Genomic DNA, 14,998 nt, shown 5'->3' with positions numbered 1-14,998 from the left:
TTTGTTTGTGTGTTTGGTAAAGGTTTTCACTTAACTGCAAAAGATGACTAAAATGATCTGATAGGAGTATAAATCTCCAATGAGATGAAGCTTTGACCTCATAATTTTTTTTAAGTCCCTTAATGGTCTTGCCCTTTGTTATTTCTCTGAGTTGCTTCACCCTTGCACACCATCCCATGCTCTTAGTTCAGCTAACTAGATGATTTTGACTGTCCCAAAGATATTTTATACATCCAGTGAGACAGTCTTTGCAGTTTTGGCTCCTAAGATGTGGAATGGCCTGCCATTGGAGGTCAGACAGGTTCCTTCTCTTGCTGCTTTTAAAACCTATTGAAAAACACACCTTTTCTCCTTGGCTTTCAACCTAGAGTAAGTTGTTATCCGTCTTAAATTTTTACCCTTTGTATGTACCGTTACCATTTCAAATGTTCCCCATCTTCTATGAATTAAGTTATAGCTGATTAATTGTTACATTGACAGTTTGGTCAGTTGTTATGTTGTTTTTAAAGTGCTTTGGAAATAAAGTGATGATGAACATTTCTAAATTTTCTCTTGTTACATCCACAAACAGATGTATTTTATGTGATAGACACAAAGTAGCCCATAACTGAAGTGGAAAGAAAATTAATTTTTTGTATTTAGCCCTCCTGAGTCAATTCTTTTTTGAACCTTTAATTTTTGGCAATTACAAGTCTTTTGGGGGTAGTTCTCAACTGCCAAGTATCTACTTTTAAGATTTGGGCAGTGACAATAGATAAAAATTAGTGTATGGCTAAATCTGATAAATTTACAGCAATGTTTATTAATGTACATTGTCCCTCCTATAAAACCAAAAAAACCAAAACAAAATAACAACAACAACAACAACAACAACAACAACACAAGCTCCACCCCAAATTCTCCTTTTGAAAATAGCTCTAGTGCAGTCAGATTGGAGGGACAGCGTCTGTGAAAAGCCATTTTCAAGTCTTGCCACAGATTCTCAATAGGATTTATTGGACTTTGGGCCATTCTAACACAAATATGCTTGTAATACGCAACATTGTAGTTCTGACTGTAGGTTTGGTGTGGTTGAACTACTGGAAATTCTACTTTGTGCTCCTTGCCTGGACTGTCAGTTTAGGTGGATGACCATATCTTGGTAGGTTTGCTTTAATGGACTGCACAATGCTCTGCGAGATTCTCAAAGCTTGGAATACATTTTTAAAACCTCCACAACTTCATCCCTGAACTGTCTGGTGTGTTACTTGGTCTTCATGATGCCATTTGCTATTAATCATTAGTTATTATTAATCTTCTTTTTTTTGGGGGGGGGGGGTTCCCCCACAGCATGCCTTTTGTCCAGCCTTCCACACATCACCCCCATCCAGTTGCAGCAGATGGCTGCCCCTTTCTGAGTCTGGTTCTGTCAGAGGCTTCCTTCTGTTAAAAAGGGAGTTTTTCCTTCCCACTGTTGCCAAGTGCTCGCTCATAGGGGATCATCAGATTGTTGGCTTTTGTCTGTATTATTGAAGGGTCTTTAACTTACAAAATAAAGAGCCTTGAGGCAACTGTTGTTGTGATTTGGTGCTATATAAATGAAAAATTGAATCAATTCTGAATTCTCAAACAAACCTCTGAGGCTGTCACAGAACAGCTGTATTTATACTGAGATTCAAGTATGACAGGTGGACTCTATTTACTAAACAGGTGACTTCTGAAGGCAACTGGTTGCACTGGATTTTATTTAGGGTTGTCTGAGTAAAGGGGGTTGAATACGCCACACTTTTTAGATTGTTATTTGGAAAATAAAAATGAACACTACATAACATTTTCCTTCCAATTCACAAAGCCAATGCATCAGTATCACCTCTACTTGCAAGAGCAGGAATAATGTGGAGTCATAAGCCAGTGTGCCAGTCTTTTTCATCTTAATTCTAATGCAGACATTTTATTAGTGGACCCCCAACACATGGTTGGTTCACACCCCTTACTTTACATTCAAGTGCCATCTTTTCTACATTAACACAAACACTGTAGAGCATTCACTCCCAACACAAATCTTAGCGAGCACAATAAAACCACTCTTACAAGCACAATTTATACTGCCCTCAGACATATGGTGTTACACACACCTCATCCAGCATCAATTCAAGATAAGGGGCCACATAGCCACTTTTGTGTATCGCCTTGGAAACCAAGCCGCCTGTATTTGCCTCGCTGACATCTGATGGGAGACAGATCTTTGTCAGAGTGTGTCAACATTCAGCTTCACGAGTCCAAAGCAAACAGCCTCAGGTCATCATGCAAACCGCAGTGACTGATGACATGGCTGTAGGGCAGTTAGCTGCCTGCTTATCAGACACACAAGTGCAAAGTACCCTGGCAAAGCAATGCAGATCCTGGAGGTAAGGACATCTCTGGTGAGAAAGGACACATGGAAAAACACTAAGGATACTAAGTTTAATGAGAGATTTAATATAAGACGAAACAAGGCCAAAAAATCCCCCACAAAAAAACTCATTAACCTTGGTTGACAGAGTGAATAGGGAGGTAGATAATCACATCATTAATGTATCTTTGATGGTCAAGAAATTTCTGACTTCAATCAAAAATGTATCACCATTGTAGTGAGTCACAGAGTGGTCCCCTGAACAACTAAATTGTGGTCTGCCCAGGAAAAACTGAATCAGAACCACACACAGGACACACAACTGAAAGGGAAAAAATAAGGAAATGCCTGCTGAGTCCTTTCAAATACTTGTAGTTGGTATCCGCACTACAAAGTTGTTTTTTGGTTATTTTTGTTAGTTGTTTTTGTTGCCTCCCTCAAAGGTTTTACCCAGGGGAGAAAGAAAATCACCAGTAGTGTAATAAAATATTTTTAACTTAAAATAATAATAATAATTACAATACATAGTCATTAACAGGTAAGTGAACACCCTGTAAATGAACCGTCTTTCAGTCCAATGTTGAAAAACGGCTAGCAGAGAAAACTTGTGCTTTAATAATTTTATTGTAGTACAGGCTGTCGTAAAGTGGCTGCAAGTAAGCCTAAACAGAAAGGACAAGCTCTGTTGTGTTAATTTTGTTTAAGGTTTAGGGCGATCGTGGCTCAAGATTTGGCAGTTCGTCTTGTAATCGGAAGGTTGTCGGTTCGAGCCCTGGCTCGGACAGTCTCGGTCATTGTGTCCTTGGGCAAGACACTTCACCTACCGCCTACTGGTGACGGCCAGAGGGGCCGATGGCACGATATGGCAGCCTCGCTTCTGTCATTCTGCCCCAGGGCAGCTGTGGCTACAACTGTAGCTTGCCTCCACCAGTATGTGAATGTGAGAGTGAATGAATAGTGGAATTGTAAAGCGCTTTGAGGGTCTCGAAAAGCGCTATATAAATGCAATCCATTATTATTATTATTAACCCATCCTGTACACAACCTCGTCTGCTGGCTGCCTTTCTTTCCTTCCACATTAAACAAGAAAGTCAGGTATGAGAACATAAGTTACATTTGGAAAAGTCCTAATCCTTATATTTCTATATGCTGAAGTCTTCAAAAAGTAATCGCCATTTAGCCTTGAAAAAAAGTGTCCTCTGCTTTGACCCACATTAAACTGGAGGTATATGTCTAAACTGAAACAACCGACAGGTGCTTGTAGGGCTGTGCGATATGACCAAAATCTCATATCCCGATATTAAGACATCTATCGTCCGATAAGGATATAACTCACAAAAATGCAACATTTTCTGTAAATTCTGTGAATCTCGGGCAGCTCGACTTGCGTGAAGTGTTTCCAGCTGGGCGTCATGGACCTGGAGTCAAGTGTATTAACTGATGCATGAAACAATACATTTTTAGACATAGGTTGTAACGGCTGAGTATTTATTACACGGCGTGCTGCGGGGAAAAGTCTGTTCTAACGTTTGAGTCTAAGGTTTATTTTTTTAGCACCTGATGGCTCTTTTTTGCTTCTCATCCGTAAACACTCTGCATCTTTCACGTGATTCAGTTTATTTTGAAAAGTCTCAACAGGATCTTGAGCTTTATTGTGAAAGGTTTATGTGGAAAATAAACAAGCGGACACGCCGTGGTTTTACCGTCGTTGTTGCTAACGACAAAGCATAAAAACAAGTGCTTGTCTGTCTGTAGTGTGGTTATATTAAATATAAGAGAAAGAGAGAACTTTAAGAAATTAATATAGCTGCTACAGTGACCATCAAAATGATGAAAAAATATTGCCGTAAACAGTTTATTTTGCGACACCACGAAACAAACGATAGCGTAAAATGAAACGATAGACGTTTTTATATCGTCATCCGATATATATCGTTATATCGAACAGCCCTAGGTGCTTGTGCATCAACTGTAAGGCATTCAGCACCAAGTCCATCTGGATGCAAGCATTTACTAATCAGGAGTAAGCTTGAGAGCAGATACCTTTTAAATGGAAGTTGTGCTCCCAAGCTACCATTAGATATCAGATCAAGTAATCAGATCAGTGGCCATGACTTTCCCCTGTCTGCCTGGTTAGAAACACAGGTCCTGACAACCTAAGAGAAGAAAATCCTTCATTTGTATTTAAACAGATCTAATCCTGAGTTTCGGCAACAAACCCCCACAAAAACACTGCTGGAGACGTTTCTGAAAACTGTCTCACGGCAGAGATTAGGGGTCTACTACATTAGAAGGCGAACATTTCCACAGGTGAAGTTTTCAGCTTCTTTTTTAATTAATAACAAGGCAGTGTGTTTTCGTGCACAGCTAATGGTATGTCAGAAAGCAGCCTTAGGTTAAGGAAACTGAGAATAAATCTTTAAATGAGAATATACACCAGCCTTCATCCTTCAGCCCACCAACACTATGTTGATAATATACTGTACTAGTGGGCTGTATATAAATACATATTGAGATACCCTAAAGTTAAATAAACCTGTCACTGCTCTGTAGATGCCCAGCAAAATGATCCCAATCCTTTTGTGAAGGCCACATGTCACATGACCTCTGACTTAAAACTTCCTTCCTTGAGCTCATTTGTATAGCAAATGTCCTGTCCAATTTTCAAGCTGCCTATTGTTCCACACTAAGTGCTTTTACAGTCTAAGCCACAGTTCTGACAGTCTGTAGTGGTTTGTTTAACATTGTTATTATTGTTTGAATTATATTAACAAGTGCAGTAATAATGCCAATTAAAGTAAATAAATTTAAATGAGAGTCTAATAATAATAATAATAATAATAATAATAATAATAAAGCTAGCTTGTGCAGATAAAGCTATCAGTAAAGATGACGTTATCTTCTGCCCAGCTTTAAACAGAGGACCTTTATAACTCAGTAACTTAAACAAATAGTGCGCACCTGCAACACCCTAACCTTTATTGCACCCACTCCAGTCTTTCGAAACCTTAACAACCAGGAAACTTGGTGAGTAAAAGATAATCCTCAAATGTAAACACCATGTCAATGAAACCTGGACCCAAGCAAACAAAATAAAAACAGCATCTGTAAACAACACTCAGTCAGCCCATCCTTCTGTCACTGACAGACAGTGGGAGAAGCGGCAGCGCTGCTCTTGTTCAGGCCACTATAAAAGTCACCTCTAGGAAGTTTATGGGCGACAGATGCTCGTGTAAATGAGGCTTTTCCCCCCTCTTCCATCTTCTCCTCAATCAAGGAAGGGGCTTCACGGTCACTGGCAGTGACCCAGAGTTAACCTCCTCGTGCGTTGCTAAGGAAACAGAAGAGTTGAGAAAAAGGGAGGAAGCCCAGGCACAAGGAGTTGAGCAGGAGTCAAGTCTGTCTTTTTATATATATATATATATATATATATATATATATATATATATATATATATATATATATATATATATATATATATATATATATATATATATATATATATATATATATATATATATATATATATATATATATATATATATATATAACTCTCTCTGTCTGCGTGCATCTCGATGGTGCAGTCTTTCTTCTAGGCATATCTCTCTCTCTCTCTCTCATACACACACACACACACACGCGCACACGTGCACACGCACATGTGCGCACACACACACACACGCACACGTGCACACGCACATGTGCGCACACACACACACACACACAGTGCTGCTGTCTGCTCATGAACGTCAGCCTGAAGCCATTATTCACTGCGTCTGATCTGGCAGTCTGCAGTCGGCTTCAGCAGTCACAAGGAGGTCTTTCTTCTGACACAGCTGGCTTCCACCAGTATGGTCAGTAGTCAGAATCCATAGTCAAGAATGATTAATAGATGATCTCAAACCATCAGACTAGACGAAAAAAGGTTAATTAAAATCGCTTACTTCCCATCAATTTGAGACGCAGTTTGAGCGATCTCACCATTAGTCTGGAACAACTTGGACACAAATTCACAGCGCACACACAATCCTGTTCTGTGTTTTACAACCAAATCTAACACATCTTAATTCTTTCAGTACAGGAACTCAGACACCCCGAGCACAGTTATGCCATTACCACCAACGGCAGCTGGTTAACAAGATGAGGCAGAGGGCAAGCCAAGAGTGGAAAACAAGTGACAAGTGGTGTGAGTTAAAATCCACCTGCCTTGAGGAGGCCCAACAGGTGGCTGGTCTGCTTCCTGCCAAAAACTACATCATGAGGACATTCCAGACAAATCTGAGACAAGACCTCTTGAGAAACAGCAATTAGAGGGAGGATATAAGAAAATTCCCAAAGCACTGCAAGCCTCTCAGAAGACAAAAGGTAAAGGGCAAAAAAAGAATAAGAAAAAAGCCAACTATAAATCTGTATGAGGGCAATAGAAGAGGGCTACTGGCAGCTCATTAGATGTGTGACTATTAAGGCCGTTAAAAGTAAGACACTGAAAGCACATCAATATTATTTTATCCTTTATTTTCTTACAATTTGGCAAAGCTTAACCATTAAAAGTATGTCTATTCAGCCCGTATCAGCATGGTGTCTCAATGGTTATCAATGTTGCCTCATAGCTAAAGGTTCAAATACAGCCAGGACCCTTCTGTGTAGAGTTAACTCACTTATAAAGAAGAGAGAAAATAAATATCACAAAACAACAATCTGTTCAAGTGAATAAACACTAAATTACAGTTATTCATTACAGTTCGTGCAATTTTGTAACGGAGGTATTTAAATTTCATGTCCGCAACATGTATTTTGTTTAGAATAGACAAAGTGTGGACATGTAGCTGTTGCGGTCAAGACAGCAGAGCTTGAAACCTTCTAAAATGACAAATAAAGTGTATGACTTGAACTTGGGTCTCTGGTGTGAGTGCTGAAACCTATACCCTAAATACCAATAGTTTTTAAGTGTTAATGATTTAAACTTTTCTAGATCTAAACATATTTAGTAAGGCTGACATCACCATAAAAGGCATGATACTGCACTTTATCTGATGAATTTACAGTAGGTAATGACTAGGTCACATATGTGACACCACTGGAGTGGAGTTTACATTATGCCTGTACGGGATTTCTTTGGGAGTTTCACTCTCTGCCACAATACCCCAAAAAAACGAAACAAACACACACACACACACACACACACACACACACACACACACACACACACACACACACACACACACACACACACACACACACACACACACACACACACACACACACACACACACACGCTGCCTATTTTGGCCTAGGACACTCAAAAAAGTTTCACTTCTTGGTAAAAATCCAGGCTAAAAATTGCTCCTTTTTCTTAAATACCCCTGGATAGTTTTGGCAGAATAAAAGTCAAATAGGGGTATTCTCAGGCAGGTTCTAGAGTTGTAAGAGCCATCTTTTTCCCATTGATTACTAAAATCAAAATAGTAGGTAATGTCCTCAGAAAATTTTCTGAGAATTTCTCAAGTCTGTTCCACCCACATCCTCATGTGTCAACAAACAACAATGTGAAATGACTGTTTTCATTCACTGCTGCACAAGACATGCATTGCAGCCCTCATTGAGAAAGAAAAAAGGGGGGGGAAAGGGAAGGAATTAAGTGCCAGTGAAGAAAATACATCAGCTGTTGACATGAGTCACACTCTAAACAGACTTACCTAGAGTCTCCTTTTCCAAGGTTACCTCCTGCAGGATGGAGGATCGTCTGGTTTTTCACCATTTCCACAACACATTTAGTGTTTAATTCCTTTTCTGTGGATCAGAGAACACAAAGTGTTATTACTGAAGCTCAAAACCTCACACATCCCAGTCAATGCAACCATTCACAAACAAACATAATATTTGGACCCAAAATCCTTAGTGTTATATACATGGCTGACACCAAGTAACTTTTACTAACACTGCTCTGATGGCCACGTCCTCTCTGCATAACAAGCAGGAGTTAAACTGCATCAGATATTAGCCGTAATTTCCTGTGGAACAAACGTTATGTTTAAACAATTGTGTGTGCAGGAAAGCAATCACAGACTCAGAAAAAATGACCTTTTACCTTAGAGTAACCATTTGGCTAATCAATACCCTGGTTATTTTGGGCACACAAACACATACAGAACTAAGGACATTCCATTCTGACCGTGGCCTGTTCGTGCAGTGACGTAACACTTGGCCTTCAGACCACCCACTGACCACTTCCAACTCAGCATGTCTGTCGGGAGACAGACACTCTCTATTTTTAAGATTAGGCTTAAAATGTTTGATAAAGGCTATACTTAAATCTAGATCAGATGACACACTATAGTTAGGATGGATCGATTCTTGGCGTTTGATTGTCTCGCTATTATTGTAAGATCCATAACTTTATAATATAAAGCAACTTGAGGGGACTTGTTATGAGTTGACACTATATAGATTAAATCAAAATCATGCATAGGGACTGGTCTTGATGCCTTTTTCATTAAAAAAAAAAAAAGCTAGCTGTAAAAGTAACCACACTGGAAAATAACAATAAATACAATGAGACTGGTATGTCTCTCCATTCATCTGCCGTCCTTAGGAGACCTAATAATAGTTGTCTGCATACTCGCATAGTAGGTGCTGCCAGCATATCCTGGGCATCCAACATCTGACAGAACTGCTTGTTTATTTGAATTAAAAAACATGTACTCATAAGAGAATATAACAGTTTCATTAGAGTCACTGGAACTTAAAAAAAAAAAAAAAAAAATACCACTGTGTACAATTACAAATTATTACTATAGTTAAGACTGTGGTTAAATGCCACAAAATACTGAATAAACATAATTAATCAGTTTGTTATAAATTCATGTTTAATCATAATAATAACACAGCTACATACCACATCAATAGGATGTCTTTCTGTGTCAGCAGGAAGCATATTTGTTAAGACCATAAATATATGGCTGGGAATTGTGTTCTCCCTGGTAAGGATATCCTCTTTAAAGTATCAATAAAATTACCCTGTGATCAGAGGTCACAACGGGGCTCCTTAAAATGCAAATCAGTATTTGCTCAAGGTCATTTTTATTGATAATAAATACCATCCTTCCACCACCACCATATGACCTTGCTCAGGCCATGCGTACATATGCATGATAGAGTAGCAGTTTTATTACAGAGTTGCTGTGCAAATTACCACCATATTCAGTAAATACTTCAGCCAAATCTTTAGATATGGGCTGTTAGACTTTTTATTAAACAAACATTCTATGAAATAGACGACTGTCAATAACCTCTCAACTGTGCAGTAGGCTTGCAAGAACATGTAGGGATGTTTCGATCATCAGCAAATGTGTTAGGACAGGAAAAACAGTTTGTGGTTTCAATTCCTTTCTGCAACAAGAACTGTCTAAAGCAGCGTTACAGAAGTGCTGTTTCTTCAGTCGTTTCTTTTTTTTTGTAACCAAGGCATGACTGCTGGTATAATCAACAAGCCAGGGTGACGCATACACTCGCTCACCATGTGCCAAATCATAGCTTCACAACCAACAATTCAATATCACTATGAGAGGAGTGCAACAATATCTTCCAAATCCAAAATTCCATACAATAATTTTTGAACCACAGTTGCAATTAATTAATCCACTTGATAGGATCACAAAGCAATAAACTTGCTTATTCTAATACATTTCTAGGTAAATTGGTACCTGAATGACCTTTAAACATTAATTAATTTCACAGGATTAAAAGCTGGGAGGGTAAACCAGTTTCAGAATATTTATAACCCTAGTGCACAGAAGACAGTGGTAGCCTTTCTCATGGTTTGGTGACCAAGTATGAAAAGTTAGCTTTATAGTTAAATAAAGCAATAAAAACACGCTTTAGCAAAGGGCATTCCCAATTGCTGTGCAGCTGGTGAATAGGTTGTATGTGGTTTTACATGCTGAATTATTAGCATAGCTGCCTTTGCCTAACAAACAAGATGCAAATAGTCACTTTATCTAGCTGGTACAATTTCTTACATACGATACAAATGGGAATCCCAATGTGTGTAGTTGTACATCTTCGGGCTTTTCTGGCTTAAAGTGGACAGGGTTATGCACGCAAGCATGATTGGACCACATATAGTTGGCACAAGAAGGCTGTATTGCTCGACTTAAAAGAAGTCAGTGCATTTTATGGAAATTTTTGTTAATTTGACAAATAACATGTACTTTATGCTTGAGCAAAATCAGTCTAACTTACAAAGATGTTCAAAATCAAAGGCCTTGTGATTTTCCGTGGGTGGAAGGGCAAAACTTGTCTGGTCGGCACCAAAATTTACTGTATGCTGGAAAAACTGACGTCCGATGGGGAGGCCAAGTGTGGTCATTCAAATTAGAAATATTATGTATTTTAAGCTGAACTGTCTGCTTCGTGGAGCTTGCACTACTGTTTCAGGCATGAGGGTAGAGCCATGGAAACTTAATGTCAAAGGTCAGAGAACCTGAATCACGCTCCAATTCTTCTGCTGTCAAGGGCAGTACAAAGCAAAAAAAAGGGAAAGCAAGGAAAAAAAACAGGTTGATTCAACAGAGAGCCCATAACAGACAGAAAGAGCAAACGTTAAACAAGGGGGCTGACACAGACATACAGCTTTTAGTATGCAAACTTTCTGTTCTACTTTTTCCTTCTGTTGCTGCAGCCTACATTACCCATGTGCCCCATGTGCAGCAGCTGTACTTTCTGCTCAGCAGAAAGGAAAGTGTGATGTAGCATGATGGAGAGGATAAATGTACCCATTGTTATCTGCCTCTCGTTGCTCCATAACCAGCTCCCACTTTCCACTGGCCTTCCCTGGGCTACCGGTGCTGAGGTTTGGCACCACAGCACTGACATCAGCCAGGAAGCTGATTGGCCGCGGTGTTGCCGTTGCTACGCCTGAGGTTGCTCTGTTCTTCGAAGTCCACAGCCATGGGAACATGCAGGATTATGCAACGTTAGCAAATACTCATTCAGACTCACTCCCTTCCTGCCTTTGTCCAGCTAGGCAGCTACACCACCTCTCCTCCTCAACCTGGGATACATGGGGACAGTGGCCTCGGGTTAAAGGGGCCTGCTTATTATTTCAGACTCTGAATCACCACACCAGCTAGGGAAATCTGAGAGGAAAGTGCTCTCCCTTAACTACCATGACTGTTTCCTGAAACAGCTGTGTGATGGTGGAGAACAGAGTAAGAGCTGTGGCTGAACAGATCAAAGGTGCGAATGTGTGAACTGGAAAACCACACAGAGCAATTTTTCTGAGATCTGAGAGGATTTGTGAGTGCACTTCTCCTGGAGTGACTCTTGCCCACTGCTTTTTATGAAATCAAAAAAAATACTACTTGAATGCTGGTAGATGTGAACAGAAACTCCATTCAGACAGAGAAACCATCAAAAAGGCCCTTATGGAAACGTGGCACTGCCGGTTCCAAACCTATTCCCACTGCATTTAGCAAACTTTCAATTTTCCTGCCTGTTCCTTTTTTTGCCAAAATAATAATTGGTTCAACTTGCTGGAAGATAGAGGATGAATACAGGAACTGGTTTATGTACAACATTAACTAACTACGAGACCTGGATGCTGGCTTTGATCTAGTTTTAAATCTGAAAGTTGCTTTTAGTGGTTTGAAAATATAAGCCCATTTGAGTATAGTGAACTCATTGTTATGTTCAAGAAACTAATTTGAGATCATTTAAGCTTTATGACCTGGCACATTACATTATCCAGCTGGAAGCAGCCACAACCACCAGTCTGAACCATTAACATGACTCGGGATGGAGCCATGCTTCCATGTTCATGTTGTGTATGCCAAATTATGAGCCTACCATGCAAATGTCACCACAGACACTAAGTCTCATCAGACCAGGGAATCTTTTTCCAATCTTCTGCTGTCTTGGCTGGCTGATTAGTTATTTATGTTAACCACCAACTGAACAGGTGTATCTAAAGTGGCTGTGGCTGATGGGCATGTTGTTAAAGTTCAAGGAAATCCACTGAATTAAAATTCACCTTGTTAAGTGTAACAAATCCACAAGTCTACAAGCAATCATGTAAAGTAACTGTGACTTTAGAAACTATGTTTGTTTTTTCCACACCTGACTCACATGCAAGCCTTTCTGCATTCTCAGCAAAATGCTGCACAAGCCTTTATTATTTATGGAATCAATAATAAGAGCATTAAAGACTGTGCTCCAAGTATCAATAAAATCCCCTCATAGATATCAGCTGTACCCGTTAGGTCAGATATCACACTGAAAAGGGATAACTGAATGAGGACAAACTGAAGAAATCTAAGACAAAACAGGACAAATGTACTTCAAGTAAATTCCCATCACTCCCTGTCAACTACCTTGCAGCTGTTGGTGAAAAACTGGACTTTTTAAAGTGGAAAACTTACTTCTAATTTTACAGAGAGCCATCACTGGAAAAGAAAAAAAAAAATCATCTTTCTCCCTGCAGAGTTTACTCTACATTAGAGTTCACAGTGAGAACAGTGTGGTGATCCACTGCCTTGATCTTGTGACCGACATCTCCAGTTCAAGGGGGGGGGGGGGGGACACACGTGATTCATTTTGCCGGTTGTTGGTCAACCACTCTGCCTCAGCAGCTTTCCTCTTTCTCCTCCTTTTATGGGACACATGGTATCCCACGGCACAAACACAACTTGGAAATTGACCAGGAAATGTCATCTGTGTCTTCCTTCCTGTAGTGCAGGGAAAAAAAAAAATCTGGAATGCAATTGACCGGCGCATTCGAGCGTGCAATACTGTGCTTTTGTTATCCAGGCTTTTCTAAAATTAGAGATGTAACAACGTGTAGATGTTAAGATGTTAGCAGCCCAGGAGAGACTGTGGGAGATGCAAAGACAAAAGCCTAAATTTGTGCTCCAACATCATTAGGTCAGCCTTCTTGGGTTTCTTTACATTAAATGAACCAAAAATATGCCTCCTCAGCATGTGACAGTTGAAGCCAAAAAGCTACGGACATCTGTATCAGCCAGTAAAGGAGACAAAGCGTCTAGACTTCCAAACAGTAGATCTTCACACAGCAGCTCAGCTTTAAATCTGGCTGGATGGCAGGCAGCCATCAGGGAAGCCCTATGGCAGCACTGTACAAACATGTGCCATCCAGCTCATTTCACTAATGGGTGCTAATCTCTGACTGCCATCCTACTCCTAAGAAATAAAAAAAGAAAAGAAAAGGGGAACAGTTAAGTCAGCTCCTGTGAATAATCCATACAGCATAAAAGTGTGAGACTGCCAACATGACATTACTGTATGTCGAGAAGAACTAGGAATGATGTGCAGTGCCAGTGTTTTAATTTCTCTGCACAAGCAACCATGCTGTATGTGTACAGATGATGTCAAAAGCCCTCCTTTTAGAGAACATGTGTTGCAGCTGACAAAGACTCAGGTGGCACACAGAGATGCATTCAGGATTCTGATCAAGCCTTAAAGACACAAGTGCACACCAAATGTTTGAAATTGATGTGTCAGCCAACTGATTCTACCCACTCTTTCTAGAAACACTGGAACAACTGATTATATCTCTGGGATGGACAACAATGTGAGAAATGAAATAAAAGTTTTTTGTATGGATATCAACCCCAGTCATAGCAGACTGAAGCCACCCTCTCACCTCTCCTGTTCATGGGCCGTACACGAACAGCCACCTTGACATTGGAGTCGTCCAGGCTCGGCTCCCCCATGCTGTCTCTTTACCCGGGGAGGGAAAGCAGCGCTTGTCCAAAATAAATCCGCCTTTCAGCTGAACAATCATCCAAAACTCGGGAAATGCTCCGCTAGCCGGACTCTGGGCCGGCTAGCCTCTCTCAGCTTTGCTCCACAGACCAGGCATGTCCACGGGAAAAAAACAAAAAGCCTGGGTGAAATCCTGCAGGAAGACAGCCACCTCCACTACCACCACCGCCGCTGCTGCTTATTTTCTTCTTCTGTTCATATTCCAGGCTAATTTAAATCCGCCGGGGCGTGGAGGCTGGGAGAGGAAGGAGAAATGTAAATCAAGCAAGATATTACAGTAGCTGGGGTTTGTGACTGAGCAAACATATGCTATCTCCAAAGCCAGAAAAAAAGGGGGGCTAACCAGCTAATTTGCCAGGCAAACTGAAGGGGAGCAGCGGCAGGAAAAGAGCAAGTTTTGAATCTTTCCTACCATTTTACTCCATAACATGCTAAAACAACACCCAGTCTACGAGCTACACACCTAATGGAATTCATCCCAGATGTGACACCGTTAACCTGTCAGTAAAAGCGAAATGATCCGATGACAACTGCCTGCCGATGATATGCAGCTTCCCAACGGAATCCGCTGTCCTCCCTTTGCGTCGAGTTGCAAACACCGAGCAGCATCCGCCCTTCCGCTTAATTATTTTCCCTTCATAATAAAAGCCCCACAGTGTTGTTCTATCCCGCCGCTATCAAACATCGACTAAGTACACCGAATTATCTTAAAATAACGAACTGACAGTAAAGGTCAAATAAGGAAAAATACCCAACACGTTGACAACTAACTAAAATTCAGCTGCTTCACTTTACGCCTGCTTTCATGATTTTATACCAATTACCTTTACGCATAAACTTTAAAAA

At 40.3% G+C, this 14,998-nt stretch overlaps 1 protein-coding gene across 6 annotated transcripts in view; it reads right to left on the bottom strand.

Annotated features, from left to right (window-relative positions):
- kif13ba (kinesin family member 13Ba) overlaps nt 1-14,726 on the bottom strand; it is a 49,065-nt gene extending 34,339 nt beyond the window's left edge. For 5 of the 6 annotated variants that reach the window (XM_063479769.1, XM_063479805.1, XM_063479787.1 and 2 more), the window contains exons 1-3: nt 14,616-14,726; nt 14,031-14,387; nt 8,068-8,161 (exon numbers count right to left, since the gene is read on the bottom strand). In XM_063479769.1, the coding sequence (XP_063335839.1) occupies nt 8,068-8,161; nt 14,031-14,100 (164 nt within the window). In that variant the 5' untranslated portion in view covers nt 14,101-14,387; nt 14,616-14,726. Of the gene's footprint in view, nt 1-8,067; nt 8,162-14,030; nt 14,388-14,495 lie in introns of all 6 variants that reach the window. The other variant, XM_063479779.1, reaches the window with a different exon arrangement.
- Nucleotides 14,727-14,998: the final 272 nt, after the last annotated feature.

This window comes from Pelmatolapia mariae, linkage group LG1 (genome assembly GCF_036321145.2).
Source record: "Pelmatolapia mariae isolate MD_Pm_ZW linkage group LG1, Pm_UMD_F_2, whole genome shotgun sequence".
In the NCBI taxonomy this organism is placed as follows: Eukaryota; Metazoa; Chordata; class Actinopteri; order Cichliformes; family Cichlidae; genus Pelmatolapia; species Pelmatolapia mariae.
The sequence above is the reverse complement of the archived record's forward strand: the minus strand, read 5'-3'. Positions and strand labels throughout refer to the sequence as shown.